Here is a 22805-nt window from a genome sequence, read left to right as displayed (position 1 = left end):
TTAGGAGTTAGATGCTAGGTGCTGTGGAGGGGCTGTTGTATGTTGTGTGTATTGGGGATGTCTGCCTAAGAGGTGGAGTAAGCTCAGTGAAATGATACTGGTGTGTTGGGTGTTGTGGGGGTAAGAGAAGCGGAGAGGCTGACTTGGAATAATACCTGCAATTTGATCTTAACCTCCCTCAGAGATTAGGGAGAGAGAGACAAGATACTGTGTGAGAAACAAGATCTAGATCCTTGGCCTCTTCTGTTCTCTGGAGCCTTCAAGTAGGATATTGCAGGACTGTAGGATTTTTCTCTTTAAGTTTGAAGCTGTTTTGATTCCTTTTTGAGATACTAGGCCAAAAGCTGTATTTATAGAACTTGTTTTGACATATTATCTCACCCTGTCCCTTGCCTTCCTTACTGGAAGCCAGCTAATGTTGCACTCTGCCTGGCAGGAAAGGTTGATTGAAGAAAATGTACATATAAGATATACAGCTGAGTGATTGAAAATAGCTCCAAACTTTGTAAATAGGCCAGCCATAAGGTTTACAGTCCAAGCTGTGTGAACATCAGTTGAGTTGCTGGGATAATTTCAGATGTTGTAATGTCCTTACCCAACTCACATGTTGTGTGTTTGCTGCTTCACTTGCACGATGGCTGTTTCCACACAAAAGTTTCAGGCAAATCAGGAAAAAATGCAAAACAAAGTACTCGTTTTGGAATAGAGCGAGGTTGGGTTTTTTCTTTACTTTGTCCCCTCATAGTTTGAGGAGTTTTCCTAGTTTTTTTTTTTTTTTTCTTTTTTTTTAAAGAAAGACTAGGTAATATTTTGTTACCTAGTTTTGTAGGTAGACTTTTTTTTTTTTTTTGTAGACTAGGTAACATTTATATTTAAACAATTCAGCCAATATTCCACCTCTGCAACCTTGTTGGCAGTTTTCTTCTTTATCCTTCCAGACCTACTTTGTTATATATAAGCCCTATGTAATTCTTTTTGTATTATATAAATTTATCTTCTTTTTTTTTTTTAATTTTTTAATTTATTTATGATAGTCACACAGAGAGAAAGAGAGAGAGGCAGAGACACAGGCAGAGGGAGAAGCAGGCTCCATGCACCGGAAGCCCGACATGGGATTCAATCCCGGGTCTCCAGGATCGCGCCCTGGGCCAAAGGCAGGCGCCAAACCGCTGCGCCACCCAGGGATCCCTAAATTTATCTTCTTGATCAGTCCTTAGTCTAGTGTATTGAAATTGCCTTAGTCTCTTTAACAGCTGCAGCATTCCTTTTTTTTTTTTTTTTTTTTTTAAATATTTTATTTATTCATGAGACAGAGACATAGGCAGAGGGAGAAGCAAGCTCCCTGCATGGAGCCCAATTCAGGACTTGATCCCAGAACGCTGGGATCACTCCTTGAGCCGAATGCAGATGCTCAACCACTGAGACACCCAGGTGCCCAAAATAGCTGCAGCATTCTATGACAGGGCTATACTATAATTTATTTAACCAGCACCCAACGGATGGGCATGCATGTTTCCAGTTTTCTCTATTATAAACCGTGTTCTCATTAATGCGTGTTTGCATACTTTGTGTACATCAGATACAAGTGTATTTGAAGGCTGTATTTCTAGAATTGGAATAGCTGAATTCAAAGGGTATGTGCAATTTTCAATATTGATAAGATACTTGGGATCCTTTTTTAGCTTTTGCGAGTGATATTATCCACTGAAGAATGTTTTTAGTGGACATAGAGATCTTAATGCAATGACAAACTACCACTCCAGTTACTTGAATGAATGTATATGATCTGAAATGGAAAATTTAAGAAACCTTCTTGAGGTAAGTTTAATTCTCAAATCCAGGAACCATTATTTTTGGAAAAGAGGCAGATTGCCCAAAGTAGGCAAGTTCAGTATCTCTCTTACTCTCAAAATGTTAGTTTCACCCGTTTATGGTCTTTACCAATTAGAAAAACATTTGTGGTCTCTGGCTCATTCAGTCCTCTCTTAAAACGACTTAGTGGATATCATGAGGCCATTTAGTCATCAGAATTAGTTGCAAGTAGTTGTGGTATCTGAAGTTTAATAATCACATCAGAAAATAAAAGCAAATTAATATTTTGAACCCCCCTCCAAAAGCATTTTACAAAGTGACTTATTTTACCAAATAGAGTGCTGTGATTTCAGAAAGTACAACCCTCACTAGTTAGTGGTGGAACATGGGTCTCTTAATCTGTTCTCTTCACTTTAGTTCCCTTGTCTGAAAAATGGGAGTGAAAATCCTGAAGAATCATCTCCTTTAAGTGCTCAGAAAAATAATTATAAAGTCATTTCCAGAAGGTTATGCATTATAAAAATGAGTCGTTAGAGACATCAAGATTATAAGGTAATTTTAAAAGTAACTCTGACAGTGTTTTAGAAAAAAATTAGTCACATTCTGCCTACATGGTACTAACATATGGTGCAGCCCTGATGAGCTGCACAAGTGGGCTGAAATGAAAATGCATTTGGAGAGAGGAGCAGTAAGTGACTCACTAGATGAGACAGATTTGGCCTTATGGCAGGGCAGGGAAACTAAGGCGGAACTGGTGGTCTTAGAACATGCCAAATTTGAGCGAGTGATACATGAATGTTATGGGAAAGTAGAATGACTGAACCCTTGTGTTTGGATTAGGTACTTTTGTTCAGGGTCTCAGTCCTTATAGCTAGGCCCTGTCTGTGTCTGTAGAGCCCCTACTTCTCCACACAATGGGGAATTTTTGCTCCTTCTGACTTCTTTGTGCATGGTTCCCTGTTGTTTGAAGGTGGAAGTCACTAGGCAAATATTTAACATTGATATGCCTGGAACATTGGGTTCAAACTAGAAAGATGCATAGAAGAGTTAGCAGTTCTGCCCAAAGAAAGCTGCACGCTAGCTTGGCTACCATATGTAAATTGCTACTGCTACATCCAGCAATTTGTTGCCCAGTACTGACAGTGCTGCCAAGGAAACAGGAGGAGCTAAAGACAGAATGAGATTCCGACACCCCACTCCACCCCCCAGTAGAGAGCTGTATGGGGAAGAGGAGGGGAATACTTAATGGGGATTGAGAATTAATTTGACAGTATAGGCATTTTGGAATGATGCAGGATGAAGGACTTAAAAAAATTTTTTTTTAAAGATTTTGTTTATTGAGAGAGTAAGTGCACAAGTGAGGTGGGGTAGAGGGAGAAGTAGGCTCCCCGGTGAGCAGGGAGCCTGATGTGGGGCTCAAGCCCAGGGCCCCAGGATCATGACCTCCCCACCCCACCCGCTGAAGGTTGACATTTAACTGACTGAGCCATGCAGGTGCCCCATAATTTTTTTTTTTTTAAGTGGGCTCCAAGCCCAGTGCAGAGCCCAATGGAGGGCTTGAACTCACGACTCAGATCAAGACCTGGGCCGACACCCAAGAGTCAGACACCTAACTTACTGAGCCACCCAGGTGCCTCAGGAAGAGAGATTTTTAAAAATGTATTTTGCATTCATATATGTCTCACCGAACCACCTCAAAAATGGGATGCCTCTTATTTAGGTATGTATATAGTAATATGGAAAGATAACTAAACAGGAGAAGAGATGGCAGATCAGGATTTTTTTCTTAAGATTTTTAAATTTAATTTAATTTTTAATTAAAAAAATTAAAGAGAGGGGGAGTGAGTGAGACATGATGGGGGGAGGGGCAGAGGGAGAGACTCTCCCTACTGAGAGTACAGCCCAACTTGGGGTGCTCTGGGGCTCCATCCCAAGAAATGGAGATCACAACCTGAGCTGAAACCAAGGGTCAAGACACTTAAATGACTGAGCCACACAGGCACCCCTCTATTTTAGAGGGAGAGGAGGAACAGAGAGAGAGACAGTCCCAAGCGGACTCTGCACCCAGTGTGAAGCCTGATGACATGGGGCTTGATCCCATGACCCTGAGACCATGACCTGAGCCGAAATCAACACTAGGACACTTCATTAGCTGTGCCCCCCTGCCACCCAGAGATGGTAAATCAGGGAAAGGAAGAACAAAGCCCAACTCACCCATCCCCATTCAACTTTAGAGTACTACTGTTTTGTTTTTTTAAGAGCAGTTTCAGGGACACCTGGGTGGCTCAGCGATTTAGCGCCTGCCTTTGGCCCAGGGTGTGGTCCTGGAGTTCAGGGATCAAGTCCCACATTGGGCTCCCTGCATGGAGCCTGCTTCTCCCTCTGCCTGTGTCTCTGCGTCTCTCTCTTTGTGTCTCTCATGAATAAATAAGTAAAATCTTAAAAAAAAAAAAGTTTCAAGGGATTTAATAATTATGTTGACTTTATGAAAAAGGTTTTATATTTATTGGTTGTGAAAGGATGCTTTTGGCAAAGTCAGTCTTCAGGCCAGTTGTGACTCTTGATTCTTAAATATGGGTTATTCACAAGAAAATGTTTATAATTGTTGAGAGAGAAAAGTATGTTATGCAGTAGTATATACAGTACAATCTGTAATTTGATAATAATTGTATTTTGAGTATGTATGGATAGAGAAAAGCCTGGTAGGGAATGTTTTATGTGAAAATTAATAAATAAAAATTTTTAATTGAGGAAGTAGAAAGGGAGAATATTACTTCTGTAAAAAAGAAGGACTACTCATAATGTTTTTACCCAAATACCACAATTTAAAGGGAAAAAAAGTCTTTTTACTAAAAAGTACAAATACTTATCTGTAGATATCTGTTTAAGAAAACATTAGTGTAAAATTTATAAATTAGAGCAGATAAACTAGGGAACTCATTTCAACAGTTAAAGGTCTGATATGTGTCATCTTATTCCAGGTACTTTGAGGATATATAAATAGAAAAGGAAGGACTTGTTACTTGTTCTCAGTTTGGTAGCATTTGAAATTATTTCATTAACAAAAATTTAGAAATTAGGTTTATACTTAGTTTCTCCTGGCTGTATCTCACATGTGGTAGGGACTGAACTAGAACTTGGATAACTTTAAAATCAGTTTGGAGAAAATAGAATTAAATTTTTAGATGATTTAGTGATAGTCTGGATTAGTCTAGCACGGTCTTACATAGTCTTATAGATCAGGGAATTGAGGCCCAGAAAAAAGTGACTCACTCAAGGGCATTCAAATAACATCGCATCGAGTCTATCTAACATACTGTTTTGTTGCCTTGCAGCAAAGAGAGTCAGAAGGGAACATTCTAACAGTAGCTATGAGCCCCTTAGAGATTGTGATAATGCTATGGATTCTCTCTTCAGGAAACCTCATGTATATCTTCCTGCAATTTAGGAAGAAAATATCATAGGATTCATAGACCTATTCCCCCTTCCTCAAAGCTCAAGTATGGACTTTTAAAAGATGTGAGAGTTCCGGATTAAGAACCTTTTTTTTTTTTTTTTTTTTTTTTTTTAAGTAATCTCTACACCCAACATGGGGCTCTAACTAACTTCCAACCGTGAGATCAAGAGTCACATGCTTTACCAGCTGAGCCAGCCAGACGCCCTCCAGTTTAACAATCTTGATGGAAAAGGAAAGTTTTTTTAAATTGTTGCTGTGATACACAATATACTAATACTGAACTGTACACCTAAAAATGAATTAAGACAGTAACTTTTATTTATTTTTAAAAAGATTTTATTTATTCATTAGAGACAGAGAGAGAGAGAGAGAGAGGCAAAGACACAGACAGAGACACAGGCAGAGAGAGAAGCAGGCTTCATGCCGGGAGCCCGACGTGGGACTCCATCCCGGGTCTCCAAGATCAAGCCCTGGGCTGAAGGCGGCGCTAAACCGCTGAACCACCCGGGCTGCCCAAGACAGTAACTTTTATGTATGTGCTTTTGACCACAATTTTTTAAGCTGGAAAAAAATTGTTACCACTAAAGAGCACATACTGGCCATTGGAGAAAGAGATGAGATTGAGATCTGTTTATAAATTTCTCTACCAGGGTCAGGAAAAACACCATTGATAGTCAATAAAGAGTTAGAAGCTACACACTTAAGCCTGAATCATGGAAATGGTAGCCATAAAACAAGTGTCACAAGGGGGGAAAAAGATTTTTGTGGACTCCACAAAGAAAGTGTTAACTTTTATCCCTACTAACCTAGACAAGTCAGAACTAAGCCTGATGTAGGTGTAGGACCTGGACTGTTCAACATCAAGCAAAATTACAGTGGAAGGAGATGCTCTGGGAATGAGGAACTAACAGGGAATTTTACATTGTGCTTCAGTATGTCTCTTTAATCCACCTAGCCACCTCAGGGTTACGGATGAGGGAAATAAAGGTTAGTTTCTCTATGGTCATTCAGTCTTAGGTCCACCTATTTGCTGCTGAGTGCTCTCACACATTTTTATTTCATTTAATGTTAGATTCTACCTGCAGTTAGTTGTGATGTATTCCCAGGATCCTGGATTAGAATCTAGTGGCAGTTCCCCTGCTATAGGTTCCTAAGGAAGGTAGATGGATTGGAGTAGTGCTCTACTGGATTTTAACACTAGGCCCTGGTGAAATTTTGCATCATGATGAGCTCGGCAGCCCAAGAAAGCTTCCCATTTGATCTTTTTATCTGGTTACTTGGCTTTCTAGGATATGCGGGTGAGAGGACGTGGTTTACCAATGCACTAAGCCCAAACTTTTTATTGAATCAGCCATATAACAGGAAAAAGAAAGAAGCAAGAGTATTGCAAAGCAGTCTAAAAGGTAACACATTTTTTTTAAAAGAGCACAATTTTCCTAATTTCCATTGTTTCTTTCCTCTTCCAGTTAGAAGTTTGTACAGCAGCAGCTTGGTTGTATTCTGGGCATCCATTTGGTTCCTTTGGAAGTACGTAGTTCTCTAATTGTACAAGTGAAGAAACTGACACTTTGAGATGTTGATGAACTTGCCCAGAGTCACACATACTGATTAACAGCAGGTGGTTTTCAGTACCCTTAGTCATATTTCTTTTGTGATGATTGAAACCTTGGATATTTACCTACTTAAAAGATTTGCCTTAAAAAAGTGGTCAGACTCAACATTATGGTTTAGTCTCTCCATATTTAAACATTTTCTGTGGTTTGTGTGCATGATCTTAATGTGGACAATTTTAATTTTTTTTAAATTTTTATTTATTTATGATAGTCACAGAGAGAGAGAGAGGCAGAGACACAGGCAGAGGGAGAAGCAGGCTCCATGCACCGGGAGCCCGACATGGGATTCGATCCCGGGTCTCCAGGATCGCGTCCTGGGCCAAAGGCGGGCGCCAAACCGCTGCGCCACCCGGGGATCCCAATGTGGACAATTTTAACCTGCGTCAGCCTTTCACCCAAGGGTCGAACTGACTATATATTCCAACTTCTTCATTGCCTGGATTTGTGTGATCTTGAGAGTTAACTTCATTTCTTTGTGTCTTTTCTCATCTGTAAATGGAGATAGGCTATATATGAGGTTTAAATATAAAGCACCCAAAACAACACCACATGGTATAGGGTAAATGCTCAAAAAATGTTAGCTCTTAAAATTACCGATGCTTTGTGAATGTCTGGATATTTCTCCCTACTTCCAGGTGATAAGGGTTACAGATTTGTTTATTTAAAGTAAGCTCTACACCACTCATGGGACTTTTAACTCACGACCCCGAGATCAAGAGTTGTATGCTCTACCAACTGAGCCAAGCCAGGCATACAGGGCTTACAGATTTTAAATACTATATTCTATCAACTCAAGGATGCACACATTTATGTATTATCATTGTTGGCATCGTAAATTCCTTGATTTCTGGAAACCTGTTAGATTCTAAAGATAGAGGGATACCTGGGTGGCTCAGCGGTTTAGCGCCTGCCTTTCGCCCAGGGGATGATCCTGGAGTCCTGGGATCGAGTTCCACATTGGGCTCCCTGCATGGAGACTGCTGCTCTCTCTGCTTTGTCTCTGCCTCTCTCTCTCTGTGTCTCTCATGAATAAATAAATCAATAAAATCTTTTAAAAAAAGATAGAAAAATTTGTTAAAAAAAAACTTCATCTCAAAGCTGGATATAAAATTGGTGAATTGTCTATTATTTTTGAATTATGCAGGCCTATTTTCATATCTCCCAGGAGATATGGGGTTACCCTGAGTGCAGGAAAGGCAAAAGATGGGGCCTGGCTTGTCCACCTCTATCTTCAACCTGAATAGCTTCACTTCTCTGTTTAAGGGAGAAACACTTTTGTCTTTATTTTTTTATTTTTTATTTTTTTTCACTTCTGTCTTTAAAAAGATTTGGAAGTCTGTAATCTGTATAGGGTTCAATTCTTCATTAACTCCTTGCCTTATATGAAAGAAGTTTTTCAAGGTATTGAGGGCATTTACTAACAATAGTTAGTAAGAGTTGGTGAGTCAGACTAATGAGGCCAAGGTCATGAGTTCAGGCCTTATGTAGGTCATTGGACATTACTGTGTCTGCCACCAGCCCCTGTATCTAGAATTTGATTCAGTGCATACTATGTAAGAGTTGCTGGTGAGTGAGTCAGTGGTCGTCTTTCTGGGGAAGGATAGTGTTTTGTCATTTACTCAACATACAGGCTCTTTATGCCAACAGAAAACTGAGAAATAAAAAAGGTTAATTACTTTGCCTATATTAAGGAAAGCATGTAGGAGATCTCAGTGCTTTTGTATCAGTCCAGAGAGGTAATGCTATTCATTCACCCTTACATCTTTTTTTTTTTTTTTTTTAAAGTAATCTCTACACCCACTGTGGGGCTTGAACTTAAGAGTCACTTGCTCTACTGACTGAGCCGACCAGGTGCCTCAGCTGTTGTGTCTTTGAAACATGTCATGATCATATAAATTCCAAAACCAAGTATAAATTCTTTCCAAATTATTTATCCTTCCTTGAGGAAATTGGAGAATAGGTGGTCTGCCTTTCAGAGTCTCTTGTACCATTGACTTGCTAAGTACAATTTTTAAACTCTGTAGGAGGTCCTGTTTGAACACGTTAATGTTTCACAAGTAGACTAATATTGCCTGTTTTCCTCAGAGCTAGCTTGCCCTTCATCCTTTCCTCCTCTGTTGCCTTGGGTGGTGCCCCCAACCCCAGCCCCACTTTTGGTGCACCTTTCCCCCCTGAACTCTTTTTCAGCTGTCTTTGGAACCGCCTTTATACCTCCCCTTATGGTGACTGAGAAAGGTGGAGATAATGTTAACAGAAACAGACTTCTGTGGAGCCCGTGAAGTACAGGACAAATGCGGTTCAGCTTCCTTAGAGAGCACATGGCATTTTGTTTGGTTCCCTACAGAAATGAAAGATGTGAAAAAACAAACCTAAAGCTTTTAAAGAAAATACCTTCTTGTGTATAAAGCTTCCCACTGTCCTCCTTCAAGTGGCAAGGGTCTGTGCAGGGGAAGATAGTGCTGATCCTGTGTGTGTGTGTGTGAATTTTCCTTTAAAAAGTCTTGTGTGGGGATCCCTGGGTGGCGCAGCGGTTTGGCGCCTGCCTTTGGCCCAGGGCGCGATCCTAGAGAGCCAGGATCGAATCCCACGTCGGGCTCCCGGTGCATGGAGCCTGCTTCTCCCTCTGCCTGTGTCTCTGCCTCTTTCTCTTTCTCTCTCTGTGACTACCATAAATAAATAAAAATAAAAAAGTATATATATAAAAAAAAAAAAAAAGTCTTGTGTGGGGGTGCCTGGGTGGCTCAGCCAGTTTAGTGCCTGCCTTCAGCTCAGGTCATGAGTCCAGGGCTCAAGCCCCACATCTGCCTTCCTGTTCAGCGGGGAGTCTGCTTCTCCCTCTGTCCCTCACCCTGCCTTGTGCTCTCTCTTGCTTGCTCACTCTCTCAAATAAATACATTAAATCTTAAAAGAAAAAAATAAATGTTCGGTTACTTAGTAGTAGAGTGAGGTTTTTGGTTTTTTTTAAAGAATTGATTTTTCTCTTTCTCTTGGCTAGGCAATAAGGGTGTTTCTTAGCCCCCTTAGGGTAGGGCTGCTGTGTTCTCTGGGACCAAGATATGTGTCCTTCACTCTTTTTATACATTGGCCTTTCTTCATAATCCCAGGTCTCTCTTCTGCTTTCTGCTCCTGGAGATTTCCCAGCTAGCATGCAGTCTGAGTCTGGTCTCACAGTTTCACACAACAGCAGTGTTTCTCAACTGTTCCATACATGTTTCATATGACATTTTGGGAAACATGACTCCTAGACTCTTAGGTCTTTTCTTTGCCCTTTATGTTTTCCAGAATAAAATGAACAAATAGAACTTCTTTTAAAACGATTTTTTACTGGGCAGCCCGGGTGGCTCAGCGGTTTAGCGCTGCCTTCAGGCTGGGGGCCTGACCCTGGAGACCCAGGAACAAGTCCCACATCGGGCTCCCTGCATGGAGCCTGCTTCTCCCTCTGCCTGTGTCTCTGCCTCTCTCTCTCTCTCTCTCTCTCTCTCTCTCTGTGTGTGTGTGTGTCTCATAAATAAATAAAATCTTTAAAAAATAAAATAAAAAGATTTTTTACTTATTTGACAGCATACACTAGTAGGGGGGAGTAGCAGGGAGAGGGAGAATCAGGCTCCCTAACGAGCAGGGAGCCAGATGTGGGGCTCAATCCCAGGAGCCTGGGGTTGTGACCTGAGCCAGAAGCAGATGCTTCATTGACCGAGTCACCCACGTCCCCCAGTAAGTAGAAATTTAACTTTCTCTCAGCCCTCCAATGTGTAACCACTATTCCAGAACCCTCTGGACACACTGCCTCAGTAGAAGTTTGTACCTCCTAGATGATGGTCACATTTCTCAAGAGAGACAGACACACCATGGATTCTGGGGTTAGAATCCCTTATATTGATTATTTTAGCAACTAAATACTTAGAGTAGTCCCCACTTTAAATGGGTGATAGTGATACAGGATTAAGTGAGGTATTGTGAACTTAGTAAATGTAAGCTCTTTTCTTTTTAATAACTTTTGATGATGTAGGAAACTCCAAGTAAATGCTTTTGGAAGGTTTTTTGTTAATCTAGATTTTTGTCTTAAAATGATTGGAAGCATCACTGCTTCATTAGCCAAATTGGAAACCAATTAGATCCACATGGAAAGTCAAGTGCTTAAGCACCTATTTTTTGTTAGGTAAGAAACATCTTTTTCTTCAGGAGGGGTAGGTAGGGTGCAGTGTCTCATAGTTCTGGTTCTGGCTTTGTCTTTCAGAATTCTTACTTTCCAAAGTAGGCTTCATCCTTGATGACTTTTGGCAATTCTCTGTCTTTAGCCAGGGCCAAACAGAGGTCCAACAGGCAGAGGATGTAGAAGAAAGTTTGTAGGAATTTGGGCAGCTTTATAGAATCAATTTTTTACTCGCAAGATTGTTCGATAATGTTTAAAAATAAAACAAATTGGTTTTGTGGTTCCTCTGTTTGCTTTTAGCTCCAATTAACTTCCCCATCTTTGATTTTTTTTTGGTTTCAGTGGTTCACCACTGCCCTAGGGCCACTGAGATGCATTTACACAGGCAGGAACTTGGTTGCCTTTGAAGAGTTTTAGGCCTGGCTCCTACCTATTCAGGAAGGTTGCTTTGGGAAAATAGCATGGTCTCTCCACATTTATAACATAATCCTTGATTGCTAAAAGAATAATAAGGCCTTTATTAGCTCTGTAGTAGTTTCTCATCCAAAAGCAGATGCTAAAAGTGACTTTTTTGGTGACCTAAATCTACTGGAATTCAATCTCATAAGTTGTAATCATTGTTTTGCTATTTGTTGCGACATTTGAGTACAAGCCTGTATTTTAGTATTTTTATTTCGCCATCTTTTAAATTGATGATCTTTTAAAGTTAATTTTGAGCTACTAAATGCAATTTATATTTTAAGGTATTGTGTACTTTAAAAATGGGAGAAGGAGGAGGTTTGGATGGGGGGTTTGTTTTAATTCTAGGCCATGATAACAGAAGTGGGATTTTCTTAGGAAAGGATGTACATATCTGGAATTACGGGAAGTACAGGCATGGCCCACTTATTTTTCTTTCCTTGGTTTTTTAGAGTGAAGACATAGTCCAGAGAGGGAAGTGTAAAGCCACAGGTATGGGCTAACTGCTGGATGAGTGTGCTCTATGGTCATCTCTTTAACCTTCTTGCATGAGGCCTGTTGTGCAGATTTGAAAACATTGCATTCAGAAAGGTGATGGCTTTTTTCCTATATTGTGGGATGTAATTTCCTATTCCTAGGAAGCTAGAAATACTTTCTTACTCTTTGTCAGCTCTTTCTCCTTAGCCATTTCCCAAGGCAGGTTTATCTCCCACTTGAACTAGCTGTTGCCTGGTGAGAGGGAGAGAGAATGAGAGAGAGAGAGATAGAGCGCGCGCACGCTTGTGTAGCAAGTATTGTACAGGCAGCAGCTACCCAGCTAACTTCCTTTCCCTGTTCTACTTTGTATCTGACAGACCCTGAGTAAACTAGAACGAGGATGAGGACAGAACTTAGTGGATTCCATATAAACATTCCTCTCCTGGACCCAGAATTTGTTCATACTGATTTTTTAATCAGCACTGGAGCTTAAATAAAGTTTAAACTTACTTAGTATATTGTTACCATCTAAGACTTACACTTAAGTTCCAAAACCAATGGAATCTGAAAAGATGACCTGATTTGAAGAGTGGTCACCATTTGACAGTTTATTAGGTCAGGGTTAGTTTCAGAAGGTCCAAGGGAGGCTCTGAGTTTATTTTTATTTTTTTGCTGACAGCACTAAGCACATAAGAGGGTCTTTCTGCTAGTCTTCATGTTTGACACTGATTGACGGAGGAGGTAATAGTGATTAAGGATGGGAGGAGGAAGTAGAAAACTTTTCAGACTTCAAAAAAGTGGTAGGTAGGTTCTCTTCAACCTTGTCATATCCTCTCAGTGTACCATAAATGATAATTTTATAGTCAAACCAATTTGCATACAACAGTGACTAAATTTGGTCCTTTTTGTCTCACGTTGATTGTAGATTTGGAATAGAAAAATTAAAAAAAATTTTTTTTAAAGATTGATTTATTTTAGAGAGAGACCATGAGCAGGAGGGGTGGAGAGAGAAAATCTCAAGCAGACTGTGCAGATCTCCATGCAGGGCTCTGTCCTACAACTTTGAAATCACAAGCTGAGCCAAAACCAAAAGTTAGATGCTCAACCAACTATGTCACCCAGGTGCCCCATGAAATAGAAAATTCTTTTTTTTTTTTTGAGATTTTATTTATTCATGAGAGACACACAGAGAAAGGTAGAGACATAGGCAGAGGGAGAAGCAGGCTCCCTGCGGCGAGCCAGATGTGGGACTCGATCCCGGGACTCCCAACTCCGGAAACACAACCTGAGACCAAGGCAGACAGTCCACCACTGAGCCACCCAGGTGCCTGAAATAGAAAATTCTTTACAATATTTCAATTCTTTCTTGACTTTAAAACTCCCCCTCCCCCCAATTCAGAAATTTTTTCATTGTCTAGACTCTTATTGGAAACTCAGAGATTTTTGGCTTGTTTTAAATTATACTTAACTGTCACATTTTTGCAAAAAAGCTTCCACAAAGTGAGGTGCCAAATAGATGTATACCTAAATTGATCAGTATATTTTTGCATATGCAAAGTACTGGATTGGGAGCTCTTAGGAGACCCCACTGATTATATTAGAAGTACTCAATTTTTGTGTTTGTTTAAGATTTATTAATTTTAGAAAAAGAACACTCATGGGGGTGGGGGGGGTGGGTGGAGGGAAAGGGAAAGAATCCCAAGCAGAGTGCAGAGCCCTTTGTGGCTGATCCTCCGACCTGGAGATCATGACCTGAGCAGAAACCAAGACTTGGATACTTAACTTACTGAGCCACCCAGGCACCCCAGAAGCACTCAATATTTGAAGTGAAATTCAAGACCAGAAAGGTGTTGTTTTGTTTTGTTTTGTTTTTTAAAGATTTTATTTATTCATGAGAGACACAGAGAGAGGCAGAGACATAGGCAGAAGGAGAAGCAGGCTCCTCTCAGGGAGCCTGATGTGAGACTTGATCCGAGGACCCTGGGATCATGACCTGAGCCAAAGGCAGATGCTCCACCACTGAGCCACCCAAGCCTATAAAAGTTTTAAGCTAAAATTTTGTTAGTCTGGTTAGTTACTTTCAAGTAGTATCAATTGCTCACTTCTTTTCTACATCCCTTCTGTCATCTAATGCCAGAAGCTTGGTGGGGAGTAGATATCCATTCCATTTAACTATCTTGAGGTGTCATAACTTTGTCCTAGATTATTACACTTTTCTTTATATAGAGTGATGGTGATTTTTAATGACATGCATTCTCTTTTATAATTTGACAGTAAGCTCTAATTTCTTCTATGCTCATATAACCAGACTTCACATTTTTGCCCTTAAAGACATATTTAGATTATTGAGGTGAAGTATAAAATCCCGTCACTTGAACTCCCTGGTTGTATCAGTCAAGATAGACCTCTAGCCTGATGTTTGCATGTGCCACCTGGGCCTTTTTGTTCAACTATGCTTTTCTTTGCTCATTCACTCCTTTGACAAAACAGCTGCTGTGATTTCTAGCATTTTTCTCTTCTAATCCAGTTTTTAAACCGTTCATTCCATTCTGATGTTCTAAATGCAGGGTGTGCTGTGCTTTAGAGGGTTTCCCTTATATACTGATCAGCTTTAATGATTTTGGTTCTTAATGTTACAGTAGGCTGATTATCCCTATCCTCACATCATTGGGCTTTTAAATTGTTGCCCTTAGAAAAGGAGTAGAAAATATTCAAGGCAAAGAACGCTAAGACCATCAGGGAAAGACGAGGAAACCATGAATGTAAATTCAGAGTGAGAGGACAGACGGTAAAAAGGGATGGAGGAAAAGTTAAAACCTCTTGCAGTGGACCCTTGGTTATAACCTTTCCTGCCATCTCTTTACTTCTTCTAATGCATCCTTTGTGGGAAAAGCCTGGAATGTGTTTCTGATTCAGAAATTTAAAAAACAACTTATGGGCAGTTTTCTGTAACTGCTAATTCTACTTTATAATTTTCCCTTAACATCTGCTTTTTTGTGTTTGAATAAATGTTTTTATCATCACTTAACTTTTTAATCTTTTTTCTAAAATTGTGACTTGTGATTAATTTCTGTGCTTTCTTTTCCCACAAGCATGTTGAATTTAATTATACTGAGATGACTCTTGTGACCTGCCTAAAGAGAAGCACTCTCCTTCATGTAATAACATTTCCATCCTTTAAGTTTTTAAAGCAGTCTTGTTTTCTAATTATAAAGTGGATTTTAAAACATTACTCTAAAATGAGTGCTTTTCGACCTTTGGCTTGGTAAAAATTACTATAAGGAGTACATATCCTTTCATATGCTGAACAGTGCCTGGCTGCTCAGTAGTCTTCTGCAGTACATACTCTCTTGTTATGCATGTGATTCTGATGAAAATGAAGATGAATTAGATATATTTCTAGTGAATAGTAAAAGTAGAACAATAACCAGTGAGATTACATAAAATTTGTTGATTCCTTTTTAAAGGAACCCTTGAACTAAAGAAAACAAAACAAACAAAAAACTAACTTGGTTGTTAACCAACCTCACAAAGTTACTCCTTGGTCCTGATAGCTTTCTATAGGAAGAGGCATGTGACCAGCTCCAGAGTACATGAAGAAACTAGGACAAACCTAACCAGTAACTTAACCAGTCCCAGCTAGGGTTACTGTCTTCTGCCTATCTGGGAGTCAGCACTTGGTGAACTGTGTGCTGTGTGCCAGTTGCAGTCTCTTCTCACCGCAGCCTGGCTTCACTCCCCACCCCCCTGCCTTTAGTAGGTGGAAGAGAGCTCCTCCCACTTCTGTCTCTAAAGTAGTAGATCCAAGGAGCCAGGGTCTCTGGCTGAATAGAAGAGCGGATAACCGCTGTTGTAATTCTAACTTTTGGATGGTTATGCCTGTATATTAGACAGAAGACAGTTTCTACCTTCCATGGTCAGATGCAGGCCAGGGGTCAGGCATTGTTAGCCAGGCTGCAACACTTAGGCCTATGCAATGACATGTTGCCTTTCATTATTTTTGTTTTTAAGTAACGCTATACGTTTAGGAGTTCATTTGTTTACCTCTTTACAGGCTGAACATAACTTCCTTTTTTCAAAATTCCCTGTGTTGAGAACTGAGCTTGAGTGAAGTGAAATCTTTGAGGTAAGGCAATCCTAATGATAAAAATGGAAAGAAGGCCTGCGCAGTTTGGGAGCCTTCAGAGATAGAGTTTTAGAGTCACTGCCTAAATATTGAAATGCCACCATTTGTTGTTTGGAGGATGGGAAGCTAAATTGAGAATGGGAGCACCACATCTGCCTTGACTGCTAAGTATATCCATTTCTACTGCTCACCCATAATAGAATTTTTATGTGGCATTCATTAATCTTGGTTTTAGCATCAGTTTAAAGGAAGACAGAGAATTAAGAGACTTACTTTACATTCCTCTCTTCTTCCCTTACATGTTTGAGTGTTTGCTCCTAGTGGGCCCCGCTTCTTTGTCATTATCATCACCCTGGTTGTTTTTGTTTGTTTTTCTAGAAAGGTCAAACAACAGAAAAGACATTATTTCCTAGTACTTCATCAGAAGGCAGAATATTACTATTCCATTTTTATTTTTGCTTTTTAAATTTTCTGGTAAATAAGATTCAGAGTAAAGTTTTGCCTGTCCCACCTAATGAAGGTCATCGAAGCAGGAATTTTTAAAAAGTCCTTCACTCTGATGAGGAACGTTAGGGAGCACACTTTGCTCTCAGCACACCACCAAGAAGTTGAGGTTGGTCCAGTGCAGGTAGAAAGAAGTCTGTGAGCAATTAGGTTTTTGGTGACCCCTTCTTTAGTCAGCTTTCCTCTGGCCTGCTTCTGCTGGTGTGAACCACTCCTGTGTGACTATGCTGAGGTCAGTTTGGACCCAGCACCATGCTCATTGCTGTCTTTGGCACATGGAAACTGAAGTTTAAACCAAGGACAACAACACAATTTTCCTTTCCAGAAATATTTTCAGACCATATGAGGTGAGCTCCCCTCCCCCCCCCCCCCGTTCTCTGTTTTTATTTTTTTATTTTTTGGTTTTGGTTTTTTTTGGGGGGGGGGTTGTTTTGTTGTTTTTGTTGTGTTTTTTTTTTCCCCTCAGGTAGTTTAAGGCTTTGGGGCCCCTCAGAACCTGATTTGCAGAAAGGAGTTTGGAGGATGTGAAACAAGTTTGTGTTTCTTCTGCTCTGTTAGCCACTGCTATCTTCATGGATCTGACACTCTATTTATCTGACAGTGCACTTAGTACTGCTTCGCCAGGGAAAATCACACAAACCCAGCCCTGGCGCATCAGCACTTTCATTGTGTGCTGGGCTGAGCCTCCCTTCACATGCTCACATCCCCCTTTTAATCCAATACTCCCTTTCCCCTCCCCAGTCCTGCCTGTTTCTGTGGCACTTATTGCTGGTTTCCCTGAGCTCCTGTTTCCACTTTGTGTTTTTTGTGGGGCCCAGGAAGCTAAAGCTGTGTGTATTTGTGGATCAGACAAGTGCAGCAAGTTAATATCATTGGCTTCTGAAGGGGAGAGTGAGGTGATGGCTGCGTTTAAGTTGGATTTCCTTCCAGAAATGATGGTGGATCATTGCTCTTTGAATTCCAGTCCTGTGTAAGTATTTTTGTTGTCTAATTTTTATCATAAGCAGAGGAACTGGGCTGTTTTCCTTGTTATTTGATGAAACTGGTTGCTCTCCCTGAAAGAGGGAAGAAAAAAATTGGGTGAGGAAGCAAGAGTCCACACTATTAATATTTTTTATTGTAGTCTGATTCTGTCTCATTACTGTTGATTTCCTTGGGGCTGTAACTAAGTTCTCTACAGAAGGGTGCATTTGATACATGAGCAGCAACATCAACTCAAGTGTGCTGCATTCCTTCAACTTGTAGTGTTTTCCCATATGATAGATTCCAAGGTTTTTTATTTTTATTTTTTTAACCTTAGCTTTACTGCTTTGCATTGGATTTGCCATTTCAAACAATCTTTTGGGAAGTTATTTATTTATACCAAATTCTTAGACTCCTATCACAGAGGAGACTGGTTGCTAGAATGTATTTAGTAATGTATCCAGGATGCTGTATTGGCATCTAAACTATAACCCCAGGCCCTGATTTTTCCTAGTCTAATTGAAAATGCCGCAGAATACATGATTTCAGTGATGTTAGATGAAGCCCTCCTCCCCCCCCCCAAAAAAAAAAGCAAAACTGGATCAATTTTGATTGGCAGTTTGCCCAAATTTTCAACATGAGAATGAGAAATCTAATCAGTGTGCAGTACTGTTCAGGAAGTGATACTGCCATTATAGCTAGGTCGCTAACTTGGCCCTAAGCTATAGCTCTGGGGAACCTGAATTCTGTATTTGGTGGAGAAGAACACATTTCTAACTCCTGACTTCAGTTACTTTAACCAGGCTTCAGAGTATCTTGAAACCTCAAGCAGATGAGCCTTAGGTTATTCAAAGCCAAGAATATTAAATGGTAGAAGAGTCCCTAGATAACAGGTGGTAGGAAAAGTCCTTGAGATTAGGCCTCCATTGGAAACCATTTTACCCTGGGATTACGTGTAACAGGTGTGGATAATAGCAGATTCTGAATGGTTTTCTGTGGAATAGTTTGGGGGCCCTCAAAGTTAGCTGGCTTGCTCATTTGAAATGGATGCTATGCCTTCTCTATAGTGTCTAAAATAATGGTAATTTAGATGTGTCTTTATATGTGAGTTTTTTACTGCTAAAATTTTATTTTAGCTGTAACTAACAGGTGAAATCACAGTGAAGGCCATCATAAAGACTTAATACATAGTAGAAATACTCCCATGTGCCAGATATGTCTCCTTAGAAATAGAACTTTGTGGCTCAGATTATCTTTCATTGTAACAGTTTCTGTCTATGCTTTGCCAAAGGACTGCCTTTGTTCAGTCCTTAGATACAGCATTTTTCCTCAACCTGATTTGTCATCTTTCACAAGGTTAGACTAATTCAGTATCCTGTGAAATCTGGATCACAGATCACTGCATGAAAGTTACCTGGAACGTAAAAATGCTGATCCCTGGACCCATGCCTAGGTATTCTTATGCTTAGAACTGGGCCCCAGAATCTGTATTTCAGCAATATCCCATGTAGTTTTCTTTTTTTTTTTTTTTAATTTTTTTTTTAATTTTTATTTATTTATGATAGTCACACAGAGAGAGAGAGAGAGAGAGGGGCAGAGACACAGGCAGAGGGAGAAGCAGGCTCCATGCACCAGGAGCCTGACATGGGATTCGATCCTGGGTCTCCAGGATCGCGCCCTGGGCCAAAGGCAGGCGCCAAACCGCTGCGCCACCCAGGGATCCCTCCCATGTAGTTTTCATTCATGCACACTAAAGTCCTAGAGCTAGTGGACTGACTGCAGCACATTCGGTTAGAGGTGATGGAGGAGGACAGCATTGCATCATTTTCCCCCTCAAGTGCGTTTGCATTTGTTTTAGTCCTCCATCCTACAAAAGCTTCGGGAAGTTAATTGGGCACTGGCTGTTGCCCCTGTTTTACAGATGAGAAACCCACTTGAGAGAGGCTATTATTGACTTGCCTGAGGACAGTTGATGTCTGCCTTGGACCTAAAATCAAGCTTAATGATACCTTCTTTTTATTTTTGCCCCTTAGACCAGGCTGCCTCAAGTGTCATTGAGCCTGGTAGCTAACAGCTCCTCTCATTTCAAGTCCTTGGGCCCATTCCCGTGGCTACTGTATGCCAAAATACCATAGTTGGGAAGAAGAAAGTTCTTGAGAATCGTGTGTTTGCCACTTTTTTATTGGATTCTCAGCCCTTCTTTTAACTCATACTCTTTAGCAGGAGACTTGACGTCAGTGGTTTTCTCTCTCAAGTGATTTTGCCCGGGAATGTGATCTAGCAATGTATCTATTTCAAAATTTCTTTACAACAGAGAAGAATGGCTGGTGGTGGTGTGGAAAGGTTGGAGGACCTGAGCTGTAGTTCTCATCCTTATTTTTTTTTTAATCTTTTTTTTTTTTTTAAGATTTTATTTATTTATTCATGATAGAGAGAGAGAGAGAGAGGCAGAGGCACAGGTAGAGGGAGAAGCAAGCTCCATGCAGGGAGCCCAACGTGGGATTCGATCCCGGGTCTCCAGGATCGCGCCCTGGGCCAAAGGCAGGCGCCAAACCGCTGCACCACCCAGGGATCCCCCTATCCTTATTTTTAAGTGTCCTTGATTCTGCTCTGACTGCTCTTCAGCTTCCCTGGTTCCTCTTAACTTGCTTGTACGCTGGGAGATGGATGTTGTCCAGGAGTTGTAGCTCAGGCCCTTTTCTCTTGGCTTTCCTTTGGCTTAAGGGGGTACAGATGTACTTCTCTATTCTCAGATCTATGTATTTATCCCCCAAGTGTCCCCTAAGCTTCCTATGCAGAATCACGTTTCCAGATTGTCTATACTAGCACCCAGGAGTGATCAGTAACTTCTTTTTCCTCATCTTTTTCATCAAGGGATCTCCCTAGTGGGTCCTGCCCCCAAAATTTTCAGCATTGCTTGAAACTGGGCCCTAATCTTAGGAGCTAGTTTGTGCAGAAGTCTCCATATTTCCCCATTTTATTTCATCCTCTATATTGTCAGGTATCTTTTAAAAAACAAATCTGATCACTTCCTAGTTTAAAGATTGGAATAAAGCCCAACCCTGTCAGTATCACATGAAAAGCCCTTTATTGGGTCTTTCCAGTGTTTATTCTCATTGATTTTCTAATGTTTTCTCTCCTTTTTCTAATCTTTTAAAATGTTTGTATACTCTCCTCTTTCTCAAGTCCCTTTCTACCTTTCTAATGCTCTCATCTCTTTTTTCGGAGTTTTTACCATGTCCTCGTCACTCCATGCTGTACGGCACTGTTTCCAGCCCCTTTGTCCATCCAGCTTAAATCCCCACCCTCCTCCTCCCCCAAAAAATCCCAAAACCACCCCCACTATCCTAGCTACTTTCTTTCACGGAACTTTTAGATACCTGTATAAATATTTATAGGACATTATAATTGTGTATTTCCAATTGTTCGATGCCATTGCCTTCAGGGCAGGTATTGCTCAGTTCCCTTTTATAGCCCCCTATAGTGTATAGTATCTTGCACATAGTAGGAACTTGGGAAATACAGGTGAATGAATGTTAAGCCCTGTGAGTTTTTTGTTTTGTTTTGTTTTTAATTAAAGGTGGTCACTGAAATAAAGTCTCTAGACATTATCTCCCTTCCTCAGGGAAGAAGGCTGAAAACCTTCACAAGCAGATGGTTAGCCTGTTCAGTTGTTGAAAGGTGATTTAAAAACCATTATCAAAAAAAAAATAAAAAAAATAAAAACCATTATCACTAGCTTTTTCTAGTACCAAACACTCCGACTAACAGGAAGATTTCCCTGTATCCAAATGGAAATTCTTCCTTCCAGCATACATGCATTTTGTCTTGTTTGCACTAGAGAACAGCTGGTACGTAATTCAGGCTGGTGTTTCTGGGTCCTTTTTATTCTCGTGTTCTTCTGTGCCAGTTTCCATAGCACAGAGAGGGACCTGATAGGGGTGGGTGGCTGGCTGGAGATTGGGAGGCAACAAATGTTTATGCCTCTTGAGGAGTTGGAAGGATTGGTAGGCATCTGAAATTTTTCTATTTATATAATGAACAAATAAATGGAGGTCAACAGGTAGTGAGAAGTGAGTGAAAAAAACGAGTAATGAAAGGTTTCGGAAATGATTTTTAAAAATTTATTGAGGTATAATTGAAATATAGTATATTAGTTTCAGTTGTGGAACACAGTGATTTGACATTTGTGGATGTTGTGAAATGGTCATGATAGTAAGTCTAATTACTGTTTATCACCTTGCAGAGTTAATAGTTTTATTTTATTCCCATGGTCTACATCACATCCCCATGACTTACTTATTTTATAACTAGGAATTTATACTTCTACTTTTTAATCCCTTCTACCCATTTCGTTCCCCCCCCTTCCAAGGAAAAATTTTTTTAAGGTTTTATTTATGTATTCATGAGAGGGGGGGGCACAGGCAGGTAGAGAGGCAGGCTCCTTGAGGGGATCCCCATGTGGGACTCGATCCCGGGACTGCATGACTATGCCTTGAGCCAAAGGCAGACGCTCAACCATTGAGCCACACAGGCTCTCTAGGAAATGTTTTTTTAAACAGACATGAAGTTATTTAGTATTTATTCACGCGAGCTAGCGTATATTAAAGGGTTTTCTGTGAGGGTACATGCACATGGACCAGACTAATAAGGAACTCCACAGCTGGAAGGTGTGGAAACTGCCAATTTCTGACCCAGGACACATGTTCTGCTCTCTCTGCATGTGCTGCTACTTCTACTTTTCATCCACCTCATAACTGTGGGGACAGCATGGCTTTGCCTTGCCACTGCCCTTCCAGCCTGGTCTCTCACTCCTCTCTCCGTCTCTGTCTCTCTCAAATTAAGATATAATTCACACAACACAAAATCTACCCTTTTAAAAGTGCACAACTCAGTGACTTTTACTATATCCACAAAGTTGTGCAGCTTGTCACCACTGTCTTATTCCAGAACACTTTTATCACCTCCAAGAAAAAATTCTATGCCTCGTAGCAGTCATCTCCCTACCCCCCAGTTCCTATTCCTACGCATCTGTTATAGATTGGTCTGTTCTGGAAATTTCACATAAATGAAGTCACACAATGTGTAGCTTTTGGCAATTGTCTTCTTTCACTTGGTATCATGTTTTTAGCCTTCATCTGTGTCATAGCATGACCTCCGTTAATTCTTGCCACTGCCCTTTTATCTTGTTAACTTACGCTATCTCTAGATGAAACTTTCCCACTTCTGACTTCACCACTGCCT

General features: G+C 40.5%; 1 protein-coding gene across 21 annotated transcripts in view; it reads left to right on the top strand.

The window, feature by feature from the left end:
* CELF1 (CUGBP Elav-like family member 1) overlaps positions 1-22805 on the top strand; it is a 93517-nt gene that overhangs the window by 29908 nt on the left and 40804 nt on the right. For 5 of the 21 annotated variants that reach the window (XM_077863206.1, XM_077863209.1, XM_077863207.1 and 2 more), the window contains exon 1: positions 17417-17568. The exons of 3 other annotated variants lie outside the window; for them this stretch is intronic. In XM_077863206.1, the coding sequence (XP_077719332.1) occupies positions 17498-17568 (71 nt within the window). In that variant the 5' untranslated portion in view covers positions 17417-17497. Of the gene's footprint in view, positions 1-1707; positions 1819-6558; positions 6673-11943; positions 11984-16022; positions 16095-16926; positions 16946-17416; positions 17569-22805 lie in introns of those variants that run through there. 13 more of the 21 variants (XM_077863210.1, XM_077863212.1, XM_077863213.1 and 10 more) reach the window with 7 other exon arrangements.

This window comes from Canis aureus, chromosome 21 (genome assembly GCF_053574225.1).
Source record: "Canis aureus isolate CA01 chromosome 21, VMU_Caureus_v.1.0, whole genome shotgun sequence".
In the NCBI taxonomy this organism is placed as follows: domain Eukaryota; kingdom Metazoa; phylum Chordata; class Mammalia; order Carnivora; family Canidae; genus Canis; species Canis aureus.
Note: the sequence above shows the minus strand (reverse complement) of the source record. Positions and strands in the feature narration are given on the sequence as shown.